Below are 23,984 nucleotides of genomic sequence, written 5' to 3' on the forward strand. Positions count from 1 at the left end.
AAATAAATAATTCTCTCTACTATTATTCTGACATTTCACATTCTTAAAATAAAGTGGTGATCCTAACTGACCTAAGACAGGGAATTTTTACTAGGATTAAATGTCAGGAATTGTGAAAAACTGAGTTTAAATGTATTTGACTAAGGTGGATGTTAACTTCCGACTTCAACTGTAGGTTAAACACATCACCTACTATAGCTGTTTATAACATGGAGTGATAGTGTGATCTGATTGTGATCAGATCTGTAAGGCGTCTAGGTGTAGCAAGTAAGGCGGAGTCAGGCGCTGGACACAGAGAGGAGTAATTCACGTAACTTTACTCAAAACAACAAATATTCCAAGAAGGATAATAATCAAGCTCACAAATACAGACCAACTTACAACGAACAAACACGCACAAAACCATGGGGGAAACAGAGCGTTAAATAAGGAACATATAATTAGGGAATGGAAACCAGGTGTGTACAATAAAGACAAAACAAATGGAAAATGAAAAGTGGATTGGTGGCAGCTAGAAAACCAGTGACGTCGACCGTCGACCGCCGCCCGAACAAGGAGAGGGACCAACTTCGGCGGAAGTCGTAACAAGATCTTCCTGACCACCTCCGGAGGTAGTCAGGCACGCATTGTGTCTGGATATCTTACAAGATCTGGACTGAGAAACCATCTAAATCATAAATATTTTGCCCTCTAAAATCATTGACTTATTACATCAATATAAGTGTCTTACAATGAATAAACATTATTTTGAAAGAATAGCTGTGAAATAATCTGTATGAAGGAAGGGACCAGGAAATCTGGCCACAATGCGGACACAGTGGACAGATAACAGACAAATTTTAATACCATGTGTAGACACATTTCTGGAAATGTGGGCTTAAATCAGAATATAGACAGGATCAGGACAAAGGACCAGGTATAAACGGGGCTTTACATAAAAACAATCTGCTTTGAAGTTGCACACTTGACATGGCTAAGTATTTGAAGTCATGGGTATTAAGTGAAAAGTATATATGCCTCAAGAATCAAGCATGTGACAGGAAAAGTGTAGTCAATTAAATAAAATTGTAGCATAGCAAGCACAGATGGGTAGGAGGAATATAGGGCATCATTTAAGAAAAACTATCACACAATATTTTCATTGACTGTAGGTTTCTAGGTCCTCACATGCTGAAACATGGTCAAGCTTTAGTTGCTGTGCATCAACCTCATTCATACTAAAAACATACTGAACAAAAATATAAAGACAATGTAAAGTGTTGGTCCCATTATTCATGAGCTGAAATAAAAGATCCCAGAAATGTTCCATAAGCATTGAAAGCTTATTTCTTTCAAATTCTGTGCACAACTTTGTTTACATCCCTGTTAGTGAGCATTTGTCCTTTGCCAAGATAATCCATCCACCTGACAGTCCACCAGATCTGTTTCCAGATAATGTTACGTTAATTTCTCTACCATAAACTGCCTCCAATGTCGTTTTAGAGAATTTGGCAGTACGTTCAACCGGTCTCACAACCGCAGACCACGTGTAACCATGCCAGCCCAGGACCTCCACATCTGGCCTCCTCACCTGTGGGATCATCTGAGACCAGCCACCGGGACAGCTGCTGAAAATTGAGTATATCTGTCTGTATTAAAGCCCTTTTGTGGGGAAAAACTCATTCCGATTGGCTGGGCCTGGCTCCCAAGTGGGTGGGCCTGGCTCCCATGTGGGTGGGCCTATGCCCTCCCAGGTCCACCTATGGCTGCACCCCTGTGAAATCCATAGATTAGGGCCTAATTTATTTATTTCAATTGACTGATTTCCTTATATGAACTGTAACTCAATAAAATCGTTGAAAATGTTGCATTTATAATTTTGTTTAGTATAGTTTGAATGGCCTTTTTTGGTTTATTTTGACACGGAAGAAATCAGAGGGGTTGCAGGCAGTTGTTAGAAACAGATTAAAGGGTTGGAGCGGGGATGGAACCCAATCATCCAGTGGGGAGAGGAGTATACATGTGTATAAGCCGGGAGCGTTACCGCTGGACAACGGCCTCTGCTCTTCTATCTTTTCTCTTAATCAAATCAGATCAAATTTGTTTCAGAAATGAGAAAAAATAACCCAGTCTTCGTAAATATGTAATATCATTGTCACGTCCTGACCATAGTAAGTTGTTATTTTCCATGGTAGAGTAGGTCAGGGCGTGACAGGGGGTGTTTGTCTATGTTTTGTATTTCTATGTTCAGTTTCTAGTTTTGTATTTCTATGTTGGTTTTGTTTGGTATGATCTCCAATTAGAGGCAGCTGGTTGTTGTTGTCTCTAATTGGAGGTCATATTTAAGCTGATGTTTGTCCCACCTGTTTTTGTGGGTGATTATCTTTTGAGTAGTGTTTATTTCTCTGCTTCACGGTTTGTTGTTTTTGTTATTCTAGTTATTTGTGTATTGCAACGTTTCACGGAATAAATAAATGTGTGGAACTACAACCATGCTGCATTTTGGTCCGATCCTTTTGACAGCCGTGACAATCATAAAAGTAATAAGTCATCTTCTGAAGGAAAGCCACATTTAATCAAATATTTTCTGTAAATTTTCAATCAATCTCGCTCTCTCATAAAATCAATGTAAAGTAGGGGAAAAAATATCAATTTCAGATGGCAAAAAGCACCAGATGCTGTCCAGAATCAGAGAAGGGTCCTGGATCCCTGACTGGAGTACTGAAATAGAAAATCTGTGTGTCCCCGACCAAGGCAAGAATGTCTGCACGTTCAGAGAGGCCACTGTGTGTGTGTTCTTTGTGATTCGGTTCCCTTGTCATCAGACAGACAGCTGTGGACAGAAAGTAGAGAGCTTGGGACTATAAGTTTCTATCAGAATTTTTGTCCAAATTGAGTTATTGACATAGCCTTGTTCCGTTCAATGTTCTCTACCTACAGTATATAGTACACAAAATATCCCAATTCATGTTGTTAAGTTCAAAATAATACAAGATCAACATTGCTGACACCATTCAAACCAGTAGGCATTCCCCCTACTGTCTCTTAGCTTCAATTCAATACATTTTTTCAATCGATTTCAGACAATTTGTCACAATGAATCCCGACCAACTATCAGTCTACCGTCTTCAAACAATAAACAGTACCTGTTATATATCCCATACAGATTTCTTTTAATTATAGCAAAGCATTATACACTCTAATATTTTCCCACTGAAATTGCAATCCCCAAGTCTAGCTGCCTGAACATAGTATTAAACCACAGCTTGTATGGCATCTCAGTGCACACAAATAACAATTATTTATATAGCGCTTTTCAAAGACCCTAATACGCTTTAAGGTTTCAAGGTTGTCATTAATGTATTACTTCACTGATCAGTGCAATTTCTAAGAAGTCTTGGCCTCTTTACAATTTGAAGTAAATAAACTTGTATTTGTATGTGCATAATTACAAAGTATGCAGCACTGAATTGTGTTTGGATTGGCTGAAGATTTATAGATAGTCACGCAAGGACAGCAAATTGTTATCTGATTTCAGCATGTGTCTCCTTGAAGTCGTTGACAAACTGGCACACCAAGCCAAACAGCTCCTGAGAATCTTGATCCATCGGCTCTCCGAATTTAACCTTCAAGAAAAAAGACATGACCCAAGGTATTATTTTTGACATCTCAAGTCCAAAGCACTACAGTTGCTTTCATTCTTTCAGAGGTTATAATGCATTTGTCTAATTCCTGGGGTTAACCGATGTCCCTGGTTCGATTGGGAAGCATAACGTAAGTCCAGTTCATTGCAAACTCCAATTATTATAATGAGCTGATAAACTGCGTGAGCATGGAAGCAATTATTGGACTTAAATATCTTCAATGAGACAGATGGGTGGCCATGGCATGAATCCATGGCTACACTTAACTCACTACAGGGTCAGCTAATACAAAGGGTGTGTCATTAAAAAAGTGGCTCAAGAGTAACATCTAATATCAGTCAAACACGGCTCAACTGCTACAGTATATGACCACACCACTAATCAGAAAACCTAAGCCAACAACACTGCAGCACATATGGAACTCTGAATTTAACCTATTAACTTTATAGTATTTTGATGCATTTCACCCTAAATAAACATGCCCATACAGTAACACTGGGAGAGCAATTTAACCATGCAGTATAGGCTACTACCATTGGTTCCGTGTCTGACTGCAGGAATTTTGTTCCCCTGGGGAGCAGAGAGAAGGTTCTGATAATGTCACAGATATAAGCTGTGTCAGGGTCAGTCTTCTCCCTCTCGCTCTCTCTCTCTCTCTCTCGCTTTCTCTGTCTCTCTCCTCTCTATGCTGCTGCTGGCTCAGGTTGTAGCACATCATTATTGGTGTGTGTGCGTGCGTCCGTGTGTGTGCGAGAGGGTGGGAAGGATAAAGTTTGGAGTGCGCAGGAATTTAATTGTGGAACCTACTATAGCACAATTTCCTGGCAAGGCTCACCCCTCACCCTGTCAAGGCTCACCCGTCACTCTGTCAAGGCTCACAACTCAAACCCAGAACACAACAGAGTCAGATGGACTCTTTGTGATGATGGATTGTCCTTCTGGAAATAGGGGAGGTTGGAAACTGGCCGTTACTTTCTTGAAAAATACATTGTTCTGTAAGAGTTTTACTTTGTTCTGACTGGGCAGAAACAGCACCTAGGCTGATGCCAAACTACACTAAAATAAAGAAGGTGTATTAAGTTGGTAAATATCCCTAAGCATCTTCTTATCTGTATCAATAAGTGACACTCCGTCATCTTGTCTATGTCTGAATCTGAGAGACAAACCACTTCCGTTAGATATCTACGGAGGGAAAAAAAATGTATGAAATGTATGCATTCACTACTGTAAGTCGCTCTGGAGAAGAGCGTCTGCTAAATGACTAAAATGTAAATGTAAATGTAATAACCTCCAGTGTATTATAGTATTAATAGGGATAGCCTCTAATACCCTCTTGTGTATTATATTATTAATAGGGACAGACTCTAATACCCTCCTGCTTATTATAGTATTAATAGGGACACTCTAATACCCTCGTGCATATTATGGTATTAATAGGCACAGACTAATATCCTCCTGCGTATTATAGTATTAATAGGGACAGACTCTAATACCCTCCTGTGTATTACAGTATTAATAGGGACAGACTCTAATACCCTCCTGTGTATTACAGTATTAATAGGGACAGACTCTAATACCCTCCTGTGTATTACAGTATTAATAGGGACAGACTCTAATACCCTCCCATGTATTACAGTATTAATAGGGACAGACTCTTTAACCCTCCCGTGTATTACAGTATTAATAGGGCTTCGTAGTAGCCTAGTGGTTAAGAGGTTGGGCCAGTAACCGAAAGGTTGCTGGTTTGAATCTCCGAGCTGACTAGGTGAAACCTGTTGATGTGCCCTTGAGCAAGGCACTTAAAACTAATTGCTCCTGTAAGTCGCTCTGGACAAGAGTGTCTGCTAAATGACTAAAATGTAAAATAGGGACAGACTCTAATACCCTCCTGTGTATTAATAGGGACAGACTCCAATACCCTCCTGTGTATTACAGTATCAATAGGGACAGTCTGTGGTCTATACTAACTATTATATATCAAGTTTAAACATCTGCTGCAGAAGTAACCTTGAAGATAAAACATTTTGAAATATACACTACCGTTCAAAGGTTTGGGGTCAGTTAGAAATGTCCTTGTTTTTGTCCATTAAAATAACATCAAATTGATCAGAAATACAGTGTATGTGTACTAAGCAAGAGGGCAAGTACATTAGAGTGTTTAGTTTGAGAAATAGACGCCTCACAAGTCCTCAACTGGCAGCTTAATTAAAAAGTACCGGCAAAGCACGAGTCTCAACGTCAACAGTGAAGAGGCAACTCCGGTATTCTGGCCTTCTAGGTAGAGATCCTCTGTCCATTGTCTGTGTTATTTTGCCCATCTTAATCTTTTATTTTTATTGGCCAGTCTGAGAAATGTCTTTTTGTTTGCAACTCTGCCTAGAAGGCCAGCATCCCGGAGTCGCCTCTTCACTGTTGACATTGAGACTGGTGCTTTGCTGGTACTATTTAATGAAGCTGCCAGTTGAGGACTTGTGAAGCGTCTGTTTCTCAAATTAGACACTCTAATGTACTTGTCCTCTTGCTCAGTTGTGCACCGGGGCCTCCCACTCCTCTTTCTATTCTGTTTAGAGCCAGTTTGCGCTGTTCTGTGAAGGGAGTAGTTCACAGCGTTGTACGAGATCTTCAGTTTCTTGGCAATTTCTTGCATGGAATAGCCTTCATTTCTCAGAACAAGAATATACTGACGAGTGTCAAAAGAAAGGACTTTGATTCTGACCATTTTGAGCCTGTAATTGAACACACAAATTCTGATGCTCCAGATACTCAACTAGTCGAAAGAAGGCCAGTTTTATTGCTTCTTTAATCAGAACAGCAGTTTTCAGCTGTGCTAACATAATTGCAAAAGGGGTTTCTAATGATCAATTAGCCTTTTAAAATGATAAACTTGGATTAGCTAATACAACGTGCCATTGGAACACAGGAGTGATGGTTGCTGATAATGAGCCTCTGTATGCCTATGTAGATAATCCATAAAAAAATCTGCCGTTTCCAGCTACAATAGTCATTTACAACATGAACAATGTCTACACTGTATTTCTGATCATTTTGATGTTATTTTAATGGACAAAAAATGAGCTTTTCTTTAAAAAACAAGGACATTTCTAAGTGACCGCAAACATTTGAACGGAAGTGTATATCCTCTTCAATCCCCATTCCACCCTCCACAGTGGAAAGATAGATAAGCTGAAACAATGGAAAAGGGCCATCTCGACATTTCAGGACTAGAGGAACCATTTATCTCTGGAGGGGCAGCACAACAGACATATTAAAATAATAACTCAGGGATTACCAATATGTCAGAGTAGAGTTTCTTCATCTCCTCAGACCTCTTTGTCAGTAGGGAGAGATCGGTGTTGTACTTCTCAATCGCCATCTGGGGTGAGAGGGAGAAAGGAGAACATTATGTGATGTATAATATCAGAATACCTTCTGTTTTTTTGTTGCACCACAAAACTACCACTGCAAACTGACAGCAGACAAAAATAATGCAATATGAAGCAACACTCAGTATACCAGGCAAATAGAAATTAACTTCCCTATGATGTGCTTATCTTGAGACAAGCACTGTGAATTAGTGATATAGTGTGATGGTGAAATGCAACAGACTGATGCTAATTCGGCATGTCAAAGTTTTTCTCGTGTTTCTCTTAATCTTATATCTGTTTGTCTGAATATGAACTGAAAAGAAAGAACAGGTCTATCAGAATAACTTACCTTCAGGTCTTTGGAAAACTTTGGGTGTTGATCGCCTTGGTTTCTTCTCTTGTACGTTTTCTTGTACTGAATGGTCTTCTGTAACTCATTCTTGAGAACTGGAGGGGATGACACATCATGTCCATCATCCATCATACCTGATCACTGAAGCAAATACTCTCTACTTTAAATCACTATTTTCTCCTTTCTGCTGCTGGATCAAGACAAGTGGCTGATCTGCACTCATGTCAACTATTCAACACAATTCTTCAGCCAAAAAGTAATCATAAATGTCTATACATGAAGCTGATATTAGGCCTACATGTCTTCACACTTTACATTTAATTGCGCCATCAAACCAGTCATCTCTTTGAACTAGCTAGATCATCCCATCTTAGATAATATCATTCATAGGTATTTTAAAAAATTCATTCACTATAATTAGATCTCAGCACTGTAAAGAGCAACACCTGTTTTTTACAGAGACATTATTGGACAGGATTGGAAACGTGGTAGACTCACCGTCCACTTCAGCAGTGAGGCCTTTAATGGAAGCTGATCAGAAACACAGAGAGAAATACCTAACTGTTTTACCTAAACTGCTCCAATTGAAACATAAAGTACAGGTTATCGGGGCTTTGAACAAAATCTTGATTACTTACCCCCAGGGACAGTTTCGAATTCCGTCAACTCTTGTGGAAAAGTGGCCAAGCCGGGTTCGTGCAACATGATCTGCTCCACAAGGGCATGCAGCAAGGTGAACTTCCTGTCTATCCCACGGAGCTGGGAGAGCTGTGGGGTTGAAGAGGGACATTGGAAGGTGGGGTGCGACACACACTCCATTATAAAAAGAGTTTACGATAAATCCAATATTAATTTTATTGGTCACATACACATAGTTAGCAGATGTTATTGCGAGCGTAGTGAAATGCTTGTGCTTCTAGTTCTGACAGTGCAGTAATATTTAACAAGTAATCTAACATTAACAACTACCTAATACACACAAATCTAAGTAAAGGGATGGAATAAGAATATATACATATAAATATATGGATGAGTGATGACCGAGCGGCAATAGGCAAGATGCAATAGATGGTATAAAAATACAGTATATACACATATGGGATGAGTAATGCAAGATATGTAAACATTATTAAAGAGGCATTATTAAAGTGACTAGTGATCCATTTATTAAAGTGGCCAATGAATTCAAGTCTGTATGTAGGCAGCAGCCTCTGTGTTAGTGACGGTTGTTTAACAGTCTGATGGCCTTGAGATAGAAGCTATTTTTCAGTCTCTCGGTCCCAGCTTTGATGCACCTGTACTGACCTCACCTTCTGCATGGTAGCGGGGGGATCAGGCAGTGGCTTGGGAGGTTGTTGTCCTTGATGATCTTTTTGACCTTCCTGTGACATCAGGTGCTGTAGGTGTCCTGGAGGGCAGGTAGTTTGCCCCCGGTGATGCATTGTGCAGACCGCACCACCTTCTGGAGAGCCTTGCGGTTGTGGGTGGTGCAGTTGCCATTCAAGGAGGTAATGCAGCCTGATAGGATGCTCTCAATTGTGCATCTGTAAAAGTTTGTGAGGGTTTTAGGTGACAAGCAACATTTTTTCAGCCTCTTGAGGTTGAAGAAGCATTGTTGCGCCTTCTTCACCACACTGTCTGTGTGTGTGGACATTTTCAGTTTGTCCGTGATGTGTATGCCGAGGAACTTAAAACTTTCCACCTTCTTTACTGCTGTCTTGTCGATGTGGATAGGGGGTACTTACTCTGCTATTTCCTGAAGTCCACGATCATCTCCTTTGTTTTGTTGACTTTGAGTGAGAGGGTGTTTTCCTGACACCACATTCCAAGTGCCCTCACCTCCTCCCTATAGACTGTCTCGTCATTGTTGGTGATCAAGCCTACTACTGTTGTGTCGTCTGGAAACTTGGGTGATTGAGTTGGAGGCATGCATGACCATGCAGTCATGGGTGAACAGGGAGTACAGGAGGGGGCTGAGCATGCACCCTTGTCGGGCCCCAGTGTTGAGGATCAGTGAAGTGGAGATGTTGTTTCCTAACTTCACCACCTGGGGGTGGCCCGTCAGGAAGTCCAGGACCGAATGGGGGCCTCAAGCTTAATGATGAGCTTGGAGGGTACTATGGTGTTGAATGCTGAGCTGTAGTAAATTAACAGCATTTCTACATAGGTATTTCTCTAGTCCAGATGGGATAGGGGAGTATGCAGTGTAATGGCGATTGCATTGTATGTGGACCTATTGGGGCGGTATGCAAATTGAAGTGGGTCTAGGGTGGCAGGTAAGGTGGAGGTGATATGATCCTTGACTAGTCTCTCAAAACACTTCATGATGACAGAAGTGAGTGCTACAGGGCGATAGTCATTTAGTTCAGTTACCTTTGCCTTCTTGGGTACAGGAACAATGGTGGTCATCTTGAAGCATTACATTTACATTTTAGTCATTTAGGAGACGCTCTTATCCAGAGCGACTTACAGTAGTGAATACATACATTTCATTTTCATTTCATGCATTTTTTTAAATTATTTTGAATTTTTTTTGTACTGGCCCCCCGTGGTAATCGAACCCACAACCCTGGCGTTGCACACACCATGCTGGCACATCTGCGGCGAGGTTGTTTGGGTCAGACTCTGGAATCAGATCAAATGCCCTGGGTGGTGGTGAGAACAAAGGATCCGCTTCGGGAAAGTCGTATTCCTGGTCGTAATGTTGGTAAGTTGACGTCGCTCTGATATCCAATAGTTCTTCCCGGCTGTATGTAATAACACTTAAGATTTTCTGGGCCAACAATGTAAGAAATAATACATACAAAAGCATGTGGGGACAGCAGACTGGGATAGGGAGAGATTGAATATGTCCATAAACACACCAGCCAGCTGGTCTGCGTATGCTCTGAGGACGTGGCTAGGGATGCCGTCTTGGCCGGCAGCATTGCGATGGTTAACACGTTTAAATGTCTTACTCACGTCGGCCATGGAGAAGTAGAGCTCGCAGTCCTTGGTAGCGGGCCACATCGGTGGCACTGTATTATTCTCAAAGGGGGCAAAGAAGGTTTTTAGTTTGTCTTGGAAGTAAGACATCGGTGTCCATGACGTGGCTGGCTTTCTTTTTGTAGTCCGTGATTGCCTGTAGACCCTGCCACGTACGTCTTATGTCTGAGCCATTGAATTGCGACTCCACTTTGTCCCTTTACCGACATTTCGCTTGTTTGATTGCCTTTCAGAGGGAATAACTACACTGTTTGTATTCAGCCATATTCCCAGTCATCTTTCCATGGTTAAATGCGGTGGTTCGCGCTTTCAGTTTTGCGCGAATGCCGCCATCTATCCACGGTCCCTGGTTAGGGTAGGTTTTAATAGTTACAGTGGGTACAACATCTCCAATGCACTTCCTTATAAACTCACTCATCGATTCAGAGTATAAATTGATATTATTCTTTGAGGCTACCCGGAACATGTGATCAAACAATCTTGAAGCGTGGATTCCGATTGGTCAGACCAGCGTTAAATAGTTCTTGTCACAGGTACATCCTGTTTGAGTTTCTGCCTATAGGACGGGAGGAGCAAAATGGAGTCGTAGTCAGATTTGCTGAAAGGAGGGCGGGGGAGAGCCTTGTATGCATCGCGGAAGTTAGAGTAGCAGTGATCTAGTGTTTTTCCAGCACGAGTGCTAAAATCAATATGCTGATAGAATTTAGGTAGCCTTGTTCTCAAATTTGCTTTGTTAAAATCCCCAGCTACAATAAATGCAGCCTCAGGATATATGGTTTCCAGTTTGCATAGAGTCCAGTGAAGTTCCTTGAGGACCATCATGGTATCGGCAAGAGGGGGGATATATACAGCTTTGACATTAACTGATGAGAATTCTCTTGGGAGATAATATGGTCTGCATTTGATTGTGAGGAATTCTAGGTCAGGTGAACAAAAGGACTTGAGTTCCTGTATGTTGTTACGATTATGCCATAAGTTCTTAATCATGAAGCATACACCCCCCGCCCTTCTTCTTCCCAGAGAGATGTTTATTTCTGTCGGTGTGACGCATAAAGAATCCCGGTGGCTGTACCGACTCCGACAACGTATCCCGAGAGAGCCATGTTTCTGTGAAACAGAGTATATTACAATCCCTGATGTCTCTCTGGAAAGCAACCCTTGCCCTAATTTAATCTACCTTGTTATCTAGAGACTTGACATTGGCGAGTAATATACTCAGAAGCGGTGGGTGGTGTGCACGACTCTGAAGTCTGACCAGAAGGTCAGAAGGTCTTCTGCGGCGAGGTTGTTTGGGTCGGCCTCTGGAATCCGATCAAATGCCCTGGTGCGAACAAAGGATCCGCTTCGGGAAAGTCGTATTCCTGGTCGTAATGTTGGTAAGTTGACGTCACTCTGATATCCAATAGTTCTTCCCGGCTGTATGTAATAACACTTAAGCTTTTCTGGGCCAACAATGTAAGAAATAATACAAAAACAAAATACTGCATAGTTTTCTAAGGACTAGAAGTGAGGTGACGCTGTCTGTCGGCACCATCTTGCTACCAAGTCATACTGTGCTGTTTCGGTCTACACAGAGACCTTCACCAGAAAATGAAATAGGAGAGATCAGCCATGCTGGGTCACCTGCAGCAGTCCTATGCCACAGAGTCCTGGATGAGCCACACAACTACTGTTCCTACCAGGCCTTGAGATGCACAGCAGAGCAAAAGAATGCACACATTTTTGTGTGCTGCATGTACAAATGCAAGTGCCTTGCCCCAAGGCTACTCAAACAATAGGATCTCAAAGCACAGTTAATACTGTGTTAATATTGAGGCATGTTGCTTTGTATTATTGGATGCATGTATCAACAATCCACAAGGTTTTCCTTGACTCTTCCATTTTTGCGTTAACTCGACGAGGTCAACTGATTGTTCAAGGTATTGCAAATGCTTTTGTTACTCAGATATGGCTGTGTTTGTTATCAATTTCATTTGAAAACAAATCAAAACAATAAGCATCACATCGTAACAAAAACATTACATCATAAAAGCATCCATATTACATTCAGAGTTATTATCACCTTTACTAGAGCCGTAATACGCTGTGTCCTTACTTAGACAGTGGGGAGCTTTTTCTGTGAATAAAAAAATACTTCAGGAGTGTTAAGTTTCCTGAAAATGAATGAAAATAAATCAATACAAATGCATCCATATTCAACCTATTTATATAAAATGTTGATGATCTTTCTAAAATGCAAGCCACGGTGGTTTATGCCTTCTGTCTTAATTGAAATGCAAAGGGGACATCTCTCTCTCTCTAATCCTGTGATGGGATTTATTCCATAGTCTTTACTAGGTTACGCTGTTTACCAATTGGAGGTCCAGGGCACTTCCCTGAGGACCAGTCTAGAAGAGATGCATGCAGCATCAACTTGAAGATAAACAACAACAACCTCTATGGCTTTCTCTTACCTCACAGTTACTGTATCAACTTCCAGGTCCAGCCATTTATTTCAAAACACAGAGTCCCCTCACAGTGCAAACAATTTAGCCCTCTCTGTTTCACATTCAAACCTTCTATGTGAGGCTTTGGGAGTAAGAGACTCCAGTCTTATTAGATAGAGAGGAAGCATTTTAAAACCTGTTGGGGCTAGGGGGCAGCATTGAGAATTTTGGAAAAAATATGTGCCCATTTTTAACTGCCTCCTACACCAACTCAGAAGCTAGAATATGCATATTATTGTTCAGGTTTGGATAGAAAACACCCTAAAGTTTCTAAAACTGTTTGAATGGTGTCTGTGAGTATAACAGAACTCCTATGGCAGGCAAAAACCTGACAAGGTTTCATGCAGGAAGTGGCCTGTCTGACAAGGAGTCGTGCGTCTTGCATCTGTTTATTGAAGAGTAAGGATCTTAGCTGTAACGTGACAATTCCTAGGGCTCCAATAGGCTCTCAGAACCCGGGAAAAACCTGAACGATGACGAGGCGGCCTCTGGCTGAAACAGATAATCGCCTTTGCCAAGTGGCCGATCAGAGGGTCATTGAATGAGGCGCGTGCACGATTCGCCCCCGTGGGGAAATTTCATTCGGCTGTTTAGGCTCATTGCAGATTCCCGGTCGGAATATTATCGCTTTTCTACGAGATAAATGGCATAAAAATTGGTTTTAAACAGCGGTTGACATGCTTCGAAGTACGGTAATGGAATATTTAGAATTTTTTTGTCACGTAATGCGCCATGCTCGTGGCCGTGATTTGCCTTTGGGATAGTGTCTAGAACTCACGAACAAAACGTCGTTGATGGAACATAACGATGGATTATTTGGGACCAAACCTACATTTGTTATTGAAGTAGAAGTCCTGGGAGTGCATTCTGACGAAGAACAAGAAAGGTAATAACATTTTTCTTATAGGAAATATGATTTTGGTAAAGGCTAATCTAGCCGGGTGTCTAAATAGCTAGCCCGTGATGGCTGGGCTATGTACTTAGAATATTGCAAAATGTGCTTCATCCGAAAAGCTATTTTAAAATCGGACATATCGAGTGCATAGAGGAGTAATGTATCTATAATTCTTAAAATAATTGTTATGCTTTTTGTGAACGTTTATCGTGAGTAATTTAGCAAACTGTTAGTAAATTCCCCGGAAGTTTGCGGGGGGTATGCTTTTTCTGAACGTCACATGCTAATGTAAAAAGCTGTTTTTTGATATAAATATGAACTTGATTGAACAGACATGCATGTATTGTATAACATAATGTCCTAGGTGTGTCATCTGATGAAGATCATAAAAGGTTAGTGCTGCATTTAGCTGTGGTTTGGGTTTATGTGACATGATATGCTAGCTTGAAAAATGGGTGTCTGATTATTTCTGGCTGGGCACTCTCCTGACATAATCTAATGTTTTGCTTTCGTTGTAAAGCCTTTTTGAAATCGGACAGTGTGGTTAGATTAACGAGATTCTTGTCTTTAAATAGCTGTAAAATAGTCATATGTTTGAGAAATTGAAGTAATAGTATTTCAAACGATTCAAAAATCGCGCCACTGGATTGAAGTGGCTGTTACGTAGGTGGGAGGAATTCGTCCCACATGCGCCAGAGAGGTTAAATCTGGGGCAAAGTGCCATTAAATCTTCCCATAAGGGGACCAGTACAGCAGCGGCTCAGGCGGCAATCTATAGAAACTGCCAAGGAGTCGTCTACTACGCTGAAAGACCTATTCTAATAGTTCACAGAGATCTAAAATGATCCCAGATAAATGTATAAAAAACCCATGTATCTAATAAACAAGGAGTCTAATCCAAAACAAGACTAGTCTAAGACTACCAACAATGAGATTTAAAGAAAAGGACCAGTAAGGTGAAAGAAGTTGTGACTGCCATTGCCCACTGTGAATTGTAGGGTACCTCACAGTCGACTTGTCCAATGTCCACCAGCCCAGAGTCTGCGCCATGGCAAGAAGTTCCATTTGATTTGTGAAGCCAGGCGGTGATACAATTACCTGCGTGTCAGAGTTAGACACACTAGGGGTAATGACCCAACCTGAGTTGGACTCAGCTGACCAGGCAGAGGATGGATAGGAGGAGAAATTGAAAGGAGAGAGAAGGAGGAGGGAGATCCGTCTGTGTATATCAATGAGAAGTTTTATTAGCATAGTGCTAGACACTCCACCAAAGGTCAGGTGACAGCAGAGGAGAGGAGCACCTACTTTAGTTAAGGAGGAGAGGCGGAATCCCTTGGCCTTTCTCTTCCCTGCGTTCTCGTTGAGGTAATTGCCGATGGCCAGCAGGTACTCCAGCACGGAGACAAACGACCTGGAGCTGTACATCTGCGTGCACATCCTGATCTTCTGGTTAATCAGCTGAAAGACAAAGATGGTGGTTCAGGAGAAGTAATTTCACTCTAATCCAACTGCATACTCACTCTCTCTTTTTGTCTGAATCAGACTCTCTTGTTTTGTCTGATTCATGAGCTTATGAGAGTTGAGTAAACCCAGGTGAAATCCTTTTAGGTTTTCAAGTAAATTTGCAGTCAGACTAGAGATGTGACAAAATTTCAATAGCACACATTTATTTTGGATAGTAGGCTTGTATTTTGAAGTAAACAAGTAGATTGACTTGTTCTACATTGCAAAAGTAATTATATTTTCAACATATGCATTTCATTGTGGTTTTCAGATTATATTATTTATTATCATACACAGTTTTTAACCATCCTATCACAAGCGATTGTGTCTTATATCTAAGAAACATGGTGTACACTGCACGATATTCATAGAATGGCAGGTGTATATTCAAAATGGGACAGGTATTAGATTTTGTTTGCAATCTCTCTCAACAACACATAATTTCTAGGTCTGCTAGTAAAGTAAGGAGGAAGGTGAGGAGGGGATGTAGTGGGGAGACAGAGCAGCCCTCTGGAAAAACAAATCCACTTAGCAAAGGTGCGTGTCTGATACAACATCCAACCATATGCTCAAGTTTACAAAGTAACTTCCCATAGCACACCAGTGTGACCTCCTCAAGCCTTAACAGAGCAGAATGCAAATACTGTAACGGGCGTCGTATGAAGTGGACTAAGGCGCAGCGGGTTGAGTGCTCATTTTAACTTTTATTTGAACACTAAACACAACAAAACAAAACAAGAACACGAACGAACGCACAGTAATGCAGGCTACACACTGCTATGCAAAAACAACTTCCCACAAAAGACAGGTGAAAAAAGGGCTACCTAAGTATGACTCCCAATCAGCAACAACGATGTACAGCTGTTCCTGATTGAGAGCCATACCAGGCCAACAAAGAAATACACAACATAGAAAAACCATAGAAATACAAACCATAGAACAATACCCCAAAACCCCGGAACACATAAAACAAACACCCCTCTTACATAAGAACATATTCCAACAAACCCCAAACCACATAAAACAAACACCCCCTGCTACGTCCTGACCAAACTACAATAACAAATAACCCCTTTACTGGTCAGGACGTGACAAATACAAAGAATGCAAATCAGGTTTTGAAGGGGGCAACCTCTCACTGCAGCCTGGTCTCATAGACTAGACATAACATAGTAAATGTAAATCTGGGAATTCTAATTAGTATGATATGTTACATTTGGTATGCACGTATTGGCGTTTACAAAACGACAGACGGTTACTTAAAACCTCTACAGGATCGGTGGGTCCCCTATGGGACGGTTGAGCTAACATAGGCTAATGCGATTAGCTTGAGGTTGTAAGTAACAAGAAAAGTTCCCAGGACATAGACATATCTGATATTGGCAGAAAGCTTCAATTCTTGTTAATCTAACTGCACTGTCCAATTGAATTGATTGTGCAAAGAATAGGTTTGACATACAAATACAAACTGCTGGGCTCATGACAGCAACAAGAATATTAATTGTCACCCTATGCTGCAAAATTGACAATAATAGTTTCTTGCATAGCAGAAGATCGGAGTAAGATCTTATCAAATACAAATATCCTAATTGGATTTAGAGGTACAGACCATGTACCATAGTAATAGAAGTCAACCCGACTGTGTGACTAACCAAAACTCCAACAACAAATGAATGCAAGGCACAGGCAGGTGTTACTATCTCACATAATTATCTTTAGGATAAACCTGCAATATACAGTACACACACAGAATGCAGTACACACACCATTCCATAATCATGTGTGACTAACACTGTGCTACTGTCTATGAATTGCAACTACATTTTGGAAAGTATTTTTAGATGGTAGAGGGGTGAAAAGGGTTTTCATACAATATTTGTAAACAACATTTGGATTTTACAAATTGCTATTTAATATATTAAGGTGTGAGGTGGAACATTTATTTGTTGAATTAAGGCGATAGAAAATGATTTGCATTTCACAAATGTAGAAGGGCATGTAAAAGTGCATCTCATGCCATTCTTTCATGAGTGGAATTTAACTATCCAGCGACAAATGAATGGAACAAAAATACTTCAGTTTCGCACTTTAACTCTAAGAGCTTAGGTACTTTTAAAGAGGAGAAAGCCTTTGTGTTTCTTACTTACTTTTCCAGATGTCCATTTTATTTATGTTATAAACCATGATGAATTAAGATTACATTTTGCATTAGAGAATTGACTTATGTTCTTCTTTTATATATTTTTGTTAGATTTGTTAGATTATCAGCCTACATTGCAGGAACAAAATTCCATACAAAGCAACTTCTTGATGAAACACAATTCACATTAACAAAGTAAATTATTGCAGAGGATACCGTCTTTGAAAGTTAAACATAATATATTCCATGCAATACATTGTAATGTAAATATCTTGTGCACCCATTCAATTGTTATTAGGTATTTCGCTTATGATCAAGTCTAGTCTATCCTGTGTATGTGACAATACAACTTTTTTTGTCTACCAGTTGAATGCACTAGCTATCTGCATCTACAGCAGATAGATAATGGTCACAGTGAGTTGTTAATGCAGAGTGGAGAGAATATGAGCCTAGGCAGAACACAACAGGTGTTTCTGGATGCTGAATTCTACAGAGGTTAAAAGTGTCAATGTGAGTTTAAACAGGACAACAGAAAGATGACAGCAATCGGTAAGTCATTGAGAGAGGACTTCAGTTCAGTATGTGAATCTATGATAACAACGCAGAAGTCAGATTATCTCAAGGGACAATCAAGGCGGAACAACATCATTGTTGACGGAATTGCAGAATCTCCACGAGATGACACCTAATTCAGAATAATTCTCTAAATGTACCGCTTTTATTTTTCTGTGGTTGTTTCCCCAACTTCTTGTAGAGTCAGAAAATGTCAGAAGGGGAGGACAATGTGAACGGAATGGTCACTGAGAAACTGAAGACGGACCACAGGAAGATTGAGGTGGAACGAGCCCACAGTACTGGAAAACTCGCCACCGGCCCAGGTGACAGGCCCAGGCTAATAGTGGTCAAGTTCCTGAGGTTCAAGGACAAGGTGGCTGTTCTGGAAAGAGCCAAGAACTTGAGAGGAACGTACATCTTCCTCAACGAGGACTGTCCTTAAACTGTGCGCCAGAAGAGGAAAAGACTTATCCCAGCCATGAAAGCTGCCAGAGCACATGGGGACATTGCTTACATCTGCTATGGCAGGCTCATTGTCTACCCTCCCTCCCAAAAGCTTGGACAGGATGAGAGAGCCAAGCCACTTGATGGACTTCTGAATTATGCTGTTGTTTTTTTCTCTTGTTTGTTCTTTTCCATATTTTGTCTATCTGATCAGCTACACAGGAAAGGGCTAAAATAGCCCATATTATTATATGTAGTCTTAAAAATTAGGTTAATGAAACCAATAACTTGCTAACATCAGTTAATGTTCATATATTAGCCATCTTTGAGACTCACTTAGATCATTCCTTTGATGATGCAGCAGTAGCAATACAAGAAGGATATAACATCTACAGAAGAGACAGGAATGCGCATGGGGGTGGTGTTGTTGTATATTTTTAGAGCCATATCCCTGTAATGCTTAGAGAAGATTTTATGTCAAGTGTTATTGAAGTGTTGTTTTTGCAGGTTCACCTGCCTCATCTAATGCCTATTGTTTTAGGGTGTTGCTATAGGCCACCAAGTGCTAACAGTCAATATTTAGATTATGTGTGTGAAGAACTTGATAGTGTTTGTGATGTTAACAGAGAGGTATATTTTCTGGGTGACCTGAACTGGTTAGCAAATAGCTGTCCTCTTAAGAGGAAGCATCTAAATGTGACTTATGCCTGTAATATGACTCAGGTCATACCAACAGTGTTGGATCTGTGACATTCACTTGTATTGATCATATCTTCACTAATGCTGCAGAGCTTTGCTCCAAAGCAATATCAGTACCCATTGGCTGTAGTGACCGTAACATTGTGGCAATAACAATGAAAGCCAAAGTGCCAAAGGTTAGGCCTAAAGAAAGTTATAAGAGATCATACAAAATTATTGCTCATGACTCTTTTCTTGAAGATATAAAACATTTATGTTGCTCTGATGTGTATGAGTAAGTGAATCCAGATGCAGCACTGGAAGTATTTGTAAAAGGATTCATGTCAATTGTTGACAAGCATGCACCTGTTTAAGAAAGCAACTGTGAGAACTGTTAGAGCCCTCTGGATTGATGATGAATTGAAAAATGTTATGGTTCAAATAAATTATGCAAAAGAGGTGGCAAACAATTCAGGCTGCTCAGTTGATTGGATGACATACTGTAAATTGAGACATTTTGTGACTTAACTTAACAAAAATAATAAGAATGTACATTACCAAACCAAGATAAATGACACAAACTACAATTAAAAAATTATTTGGAGTACCTCAAATGATATCATGGGCAGAAAACCCAGTTCAGCTCCATCGTTCATTGAAGTTGATGGGTCATTTATAACAAAACCATTTGATATTTTAATAACTATTTCACTGGTAAAGTGGGAGCTAACTCAGAAGTGAAATGACAACATTGAACAATGAACCATTGTTCTATGAAATATCTAATAATGAAAGAGAAGGATTGTTATTTTGAATTTGGTCAAATTCATGTGGGGGAGGTGGAAAAATGATTATTATCCATCAATAATGATAAGCCACCAGGTATAGACAATCTTGATGAAAAACTATTGAGAATGGTAGCAGTCTGTATTGCCACCCCTATTTTCGAAATCCTTAGCCAAAGCCTAAAGGAGTGTGTGTGTACACAAGAGTGGAAGGAAGCTAAAGCAATTCCACTTCCTAAAAATAGTAAAGCTCCTTTTGCTGGCTCTAACAACCACGCAATCAGTTTGCCGCCTGTTCTTAGTAAACTGATGGAGAGAATTGTTTGACCAAATACAATGCTATTTTTCAGAGAACAAGTTAACAACTGACTTTCAGCATGCATATAGAGAAGGGTACTCAACTTGTACTGCACTGACTCAGATGACAGATGATTGGTTAAACTAAATAGATAATAAGATGATAGTTGGAGGTGTATGGTTACATTTCAGTGTAGCCTTTGATGTTATTGATCAGAAATTGTTATTGAAGAAACTCACTTGCTATGGCTTTACATCACATGGTTGGATAGTTATTTATCCAATTTATTTATCCAATAGAACCCAGAGTGTTCTTCAATGGAAGCTTCTATAACACTAGATATTTACCGTGCGGTGTCCCTCAGGGCAGTTCCCTTGGGCCGTTACTCTTCTCAATTTTTACAAATGATTTGCCACTGGACTTACACAAGGCTAGAATGACTTTGACACAAACATCAACTGTACTAATTGTTCAGGCTCTGTTCTTGTCCCATCTTGATTACTGTCCGGTAATATGGTCAAGTGCAGCAAAGAAAGATGTAGCAAAGCTGCAGCTGGCTCAAAACAGAGCAGCACACCATGAAGCCCTTAACTGCAAAATAGAGAACTAACATCAACAACATGCCTGCCAGTCTTTCCTGATTGAGGGTTGAGTAGAGATTAAGTACTTCTCTTCTAGTTTTTATGAGAAGTATTACTGTAATGAAAATTCCAGATAGTCTGCATAATCGAATAACATTCAGCTCAGACACCCATACATACCCCACAAGACATGCCACAAGGGGTCTCATCAAAGTCTCCAAGTCCAAAATGAATTCACGGCAACGCAAAGTATTATACAGAGCTATGATCACATGAAACTCCAAAGCAAACAGCAAAATTACCTTTAAAAAGGGGGACACACACAGACACATTCTAACACACATTTTTTTGTATTGTTTGTATATTGTTTTATTTTACATTTGTGTGACTGTCCTTGACTATCAGTGTATCAGTGTTTTGTTACTTGTCATGTTTTGTATTTTTTGTGGACTCCAGGAAAAGTAGCTGCTGCTTCAGAAAAAGCTAATGAGGATCAGAATAAACCAATAAACATTCCATATGTCCTACCACTCAGAATGCATGTCCAAAACATTGCTTCATACTAAGTTCAGACATAGGATCTTAATTTGATTACTCTGTTACAGGGGAACTTTCCTGCAATGCAGGACATTTTACATTTGTAGTGTATTTGAAGTTTAAAAAGGCTTCTGAAGTGTGTAATTTCCACTTTGAAATTTCAGACTTGATTTTGCTGCTGTAAAAAACTGGCTCAAATTAAGATCCTACAGCTGTAGTATGCTAGTGTTGATATTAAGCTAATGTTCATATCAGGCCAAAGTGAACTCACCGGCTGCAGATCCTCCATGCTTATGGGCAGCTCTCTTAGAGTCAGCAGCAGGTCCAGTCTGGAGTTCAGGTAAGGAATGTTGCACATCTGTAATGGGGAGGCAGTTACATGAGTAATACACAGTCACAGAATGTAGACACAGAACCCACACACACATACCACATGCACACCACACACAAACACGCACACAAACACACACAATATCACACATTCTATTTATATGTGATTATTCAGATTGATTTAAAAAACACTCCATCTACTGGGATCCGCTTAAGATACACTATGGGGTGGCTACTAATTACTTCTTCCTAAAGACTCTCCTCAACCCTTCTTCTCTAACAGGAGCAGCTACATCTAACAGCTAAGATTCCCTGGTGGGTATGTTGTGGGCTGTCTTGTCTTCAGTCTGATTTAGCAGAGAAGCTGAAGGCTTGACATCTTGAAACGATTGGCTGAGCTGCCTAGTCGACCTTTGGGTTGGTTGCTAACCTCTAATAAATCACTCTGGGTTGTCACGCAACAGTGTGTCATTCATGCACAGGTGCATCAGGCCCCAGACACTGTGTTGTTCATGCACAGATGCATTAGGCCCCAGAAGCCAAAGGGCCTTGGTCTGATGGGGATTAGTGAAAGATGTTAGGTTTGGGGTTATTTCTTGATCTTAGTAATTATTCAGCTACTACAGGCAGCAGGTAGCTGAATATTTTGTAATATACATTTTACAAGACCCGTTTATTAACATACTGATACATATGACCTACCTAAATAAAACTTTACTTTGAAAATCGTTACAAGGGACATCCCTTTTTAGTTTATCTCAAAGGTTAAATATGGGACTCACTAAAACCCCTCTTACCCAGAAAACCTTGGAAACACTACAGGATGCATGTGAACTGAGGACACAAACTGTGATGCTAAGCCCTTCCACCATGAGAGGTGTTACTGCCACAATGTCTCCCAACATATCCCTATGCATGGTGTCAGATCATGGTGTGAAGAACATGGCCGGCTGATCTTGCTTCTTGGCGCATCTGCCATCCCTTCTGCCCATCATCAACCACATGGGGTACTTTTACAGTGTATCTAGAGGTGGGAAGCCTCATCATCCAGTATGTGGGAAGGATAATAAAGGTGACTAAGGATACAGCAGGACTCCATAAGGAGAAGAGGAGTCATAGAGGAAGAAATGCATATTATTACCATGCAAATCATTGATGCAGAAATTACATAACATCAGCATCCTGGAAAAAACTTTAAAGGTACACCTCAACAAAATTACATATTGGTTTCCTTACTAACTTTTTAGCATTTGTGGCACAATTCCCATTCTAGTCATGGGTCCGATATTAGCATTTTTCGCACATCATGTTCAAATAATCTCTAAGTGACTTAGTTTCACAATAAATGTAATATACTTTTGGATGATTTGAATGTGATGCATGAAAAATAGTAATATCAGTCCCATGACATGAATGGGATTTGTGCAACAAATGCTAAAACATTAGCATGTGGAAACAGTGCCAGGGTAACTAGACCAAAGCATGGATTGCTGTCATAACTTGTCCATAGACTGCTTGCAGGGTAAGTAAATCAATGTGTCATTATGTAATTTGGGTGAACTAAACCTTTTCAGGAATTGAAAAATGTGGTTTATTTTGTAGATCCATCACATCCGCTCATTAAAATTCACAAGGTGTTTTTAATGACTTTAATTGGTCATCCATTTATGAAGCATGCACAGCACATGGACGGTAAGAGCTTCTTTTAATTTATGTAAACAAAATCAAAATTGGCAAACATTAAGGTTTATCTAGGACATGTGTGATAAGTAGGTATGGTAAGGCATTACCCTAGTCTTGGAAAGCTTGGCATGCTTACCTCCATCATGTACTGGTCCACAACATGCAGCTCTGACACAGACCCCTTGTAAGATTTATACATTTCCACATCGTCTGAGGTTGGTACATATCTATAAAGGAAACATATTTAACATATTTAAATGTATGTCTTTGTTATGTTATTTTTTATGTCTTTGTTAAACATAAATCACAACATAAATCCCAGTTTGACATTTTTCATGTCATAAGACTCTTGATTGTGTCATAAGAGTCAATAAGCAATGTTAGGGTTGAGTGGATCCGCTCTGCTTTGCTGCAGATTCAAACAGTAGCTGACATCTTATCGATACGGTGTGACATTTCATTCCTCCTCAATGTCTAATAATAAGTCAGGCTAAATATAATGCCTCCCTCAGTCAGTCAGTACAGCACTGATCAGTTGTCTACATAGTCTGAATGGCACTGAGGCTTTGGTAATTGAAAAAAAGGAGTCACCTTTTCAGTTACAATGCATAAATTAAGTGAAATACAACAAACACTTTTTCACAAGACACTCAATCCGGGCTTCATCCAAAATGGCACCAAGTAGTGGTAGCCAGGTAGTGCTCTATAAAGGAAATAGGTCAGGGTCCCATTTAGGATCATGCA

General features: G+C 40.2%; 1 protein-coding gene across 1 annotated transcript in view; it reads right to left on the reverse strand.

The window, feature by feature from the left end:
* Positions 1-2,532: 2,532 nt before the first annotated feature.
* The window catches only part of LOC115165600 (protein diaphanous homolog 1), a 43,286-nt gene continuing 21,834 nt past the window's right edge, over positions 2,533-23,984 (reverse strand). The window contains exons 10-17 of the mRNA XM_029718811.1: positions 23,377-23,467; positions 21,499-21,585; positions 15,012-15,164; positions 7,979-8,108; positions 7,839-7,871; positions 7,338-7,435; positions 6,913-6,996; positions 2,533-3,605 (exon numbers count right to left, since the gene is read on the reverse strand). Coding sequence (XP_029574671.1) covers positions 3,504-3,605; positions 6,913-6,996; positions 7,338-7,435; positions 7,839-7,871; positions 7,979-8,108; positions 15,012-15,164; positions 21,499-21,585; positions 23,377-23,467 — 778 coding nt within the window. The 3' untranslated portion in view covers positions 2,533-3,503. The remainder of the gene's footprint in view (positions 3,606-6,912; positions 6,997-7,337; positions 7,436-7,838; positions 7,872-7,978; positions 8,109-15,011; positions 15,165-21,498; positions 21,586-23,376; positions 23,468-23,984) is intronic.

Source organism: Salmo trutta, chromosome 28, assembly GCF_901001165.1.
Source record: "Salmo trutta chromosome 28, fSalTru1.1, whole genome shotgun sequence".
Lineage (NCBI taxonomy): Eukaryota > Metazoa > Chordata > Actinopteri > Salmoniformes > Salmonidae > Salmo > Salmo trutta.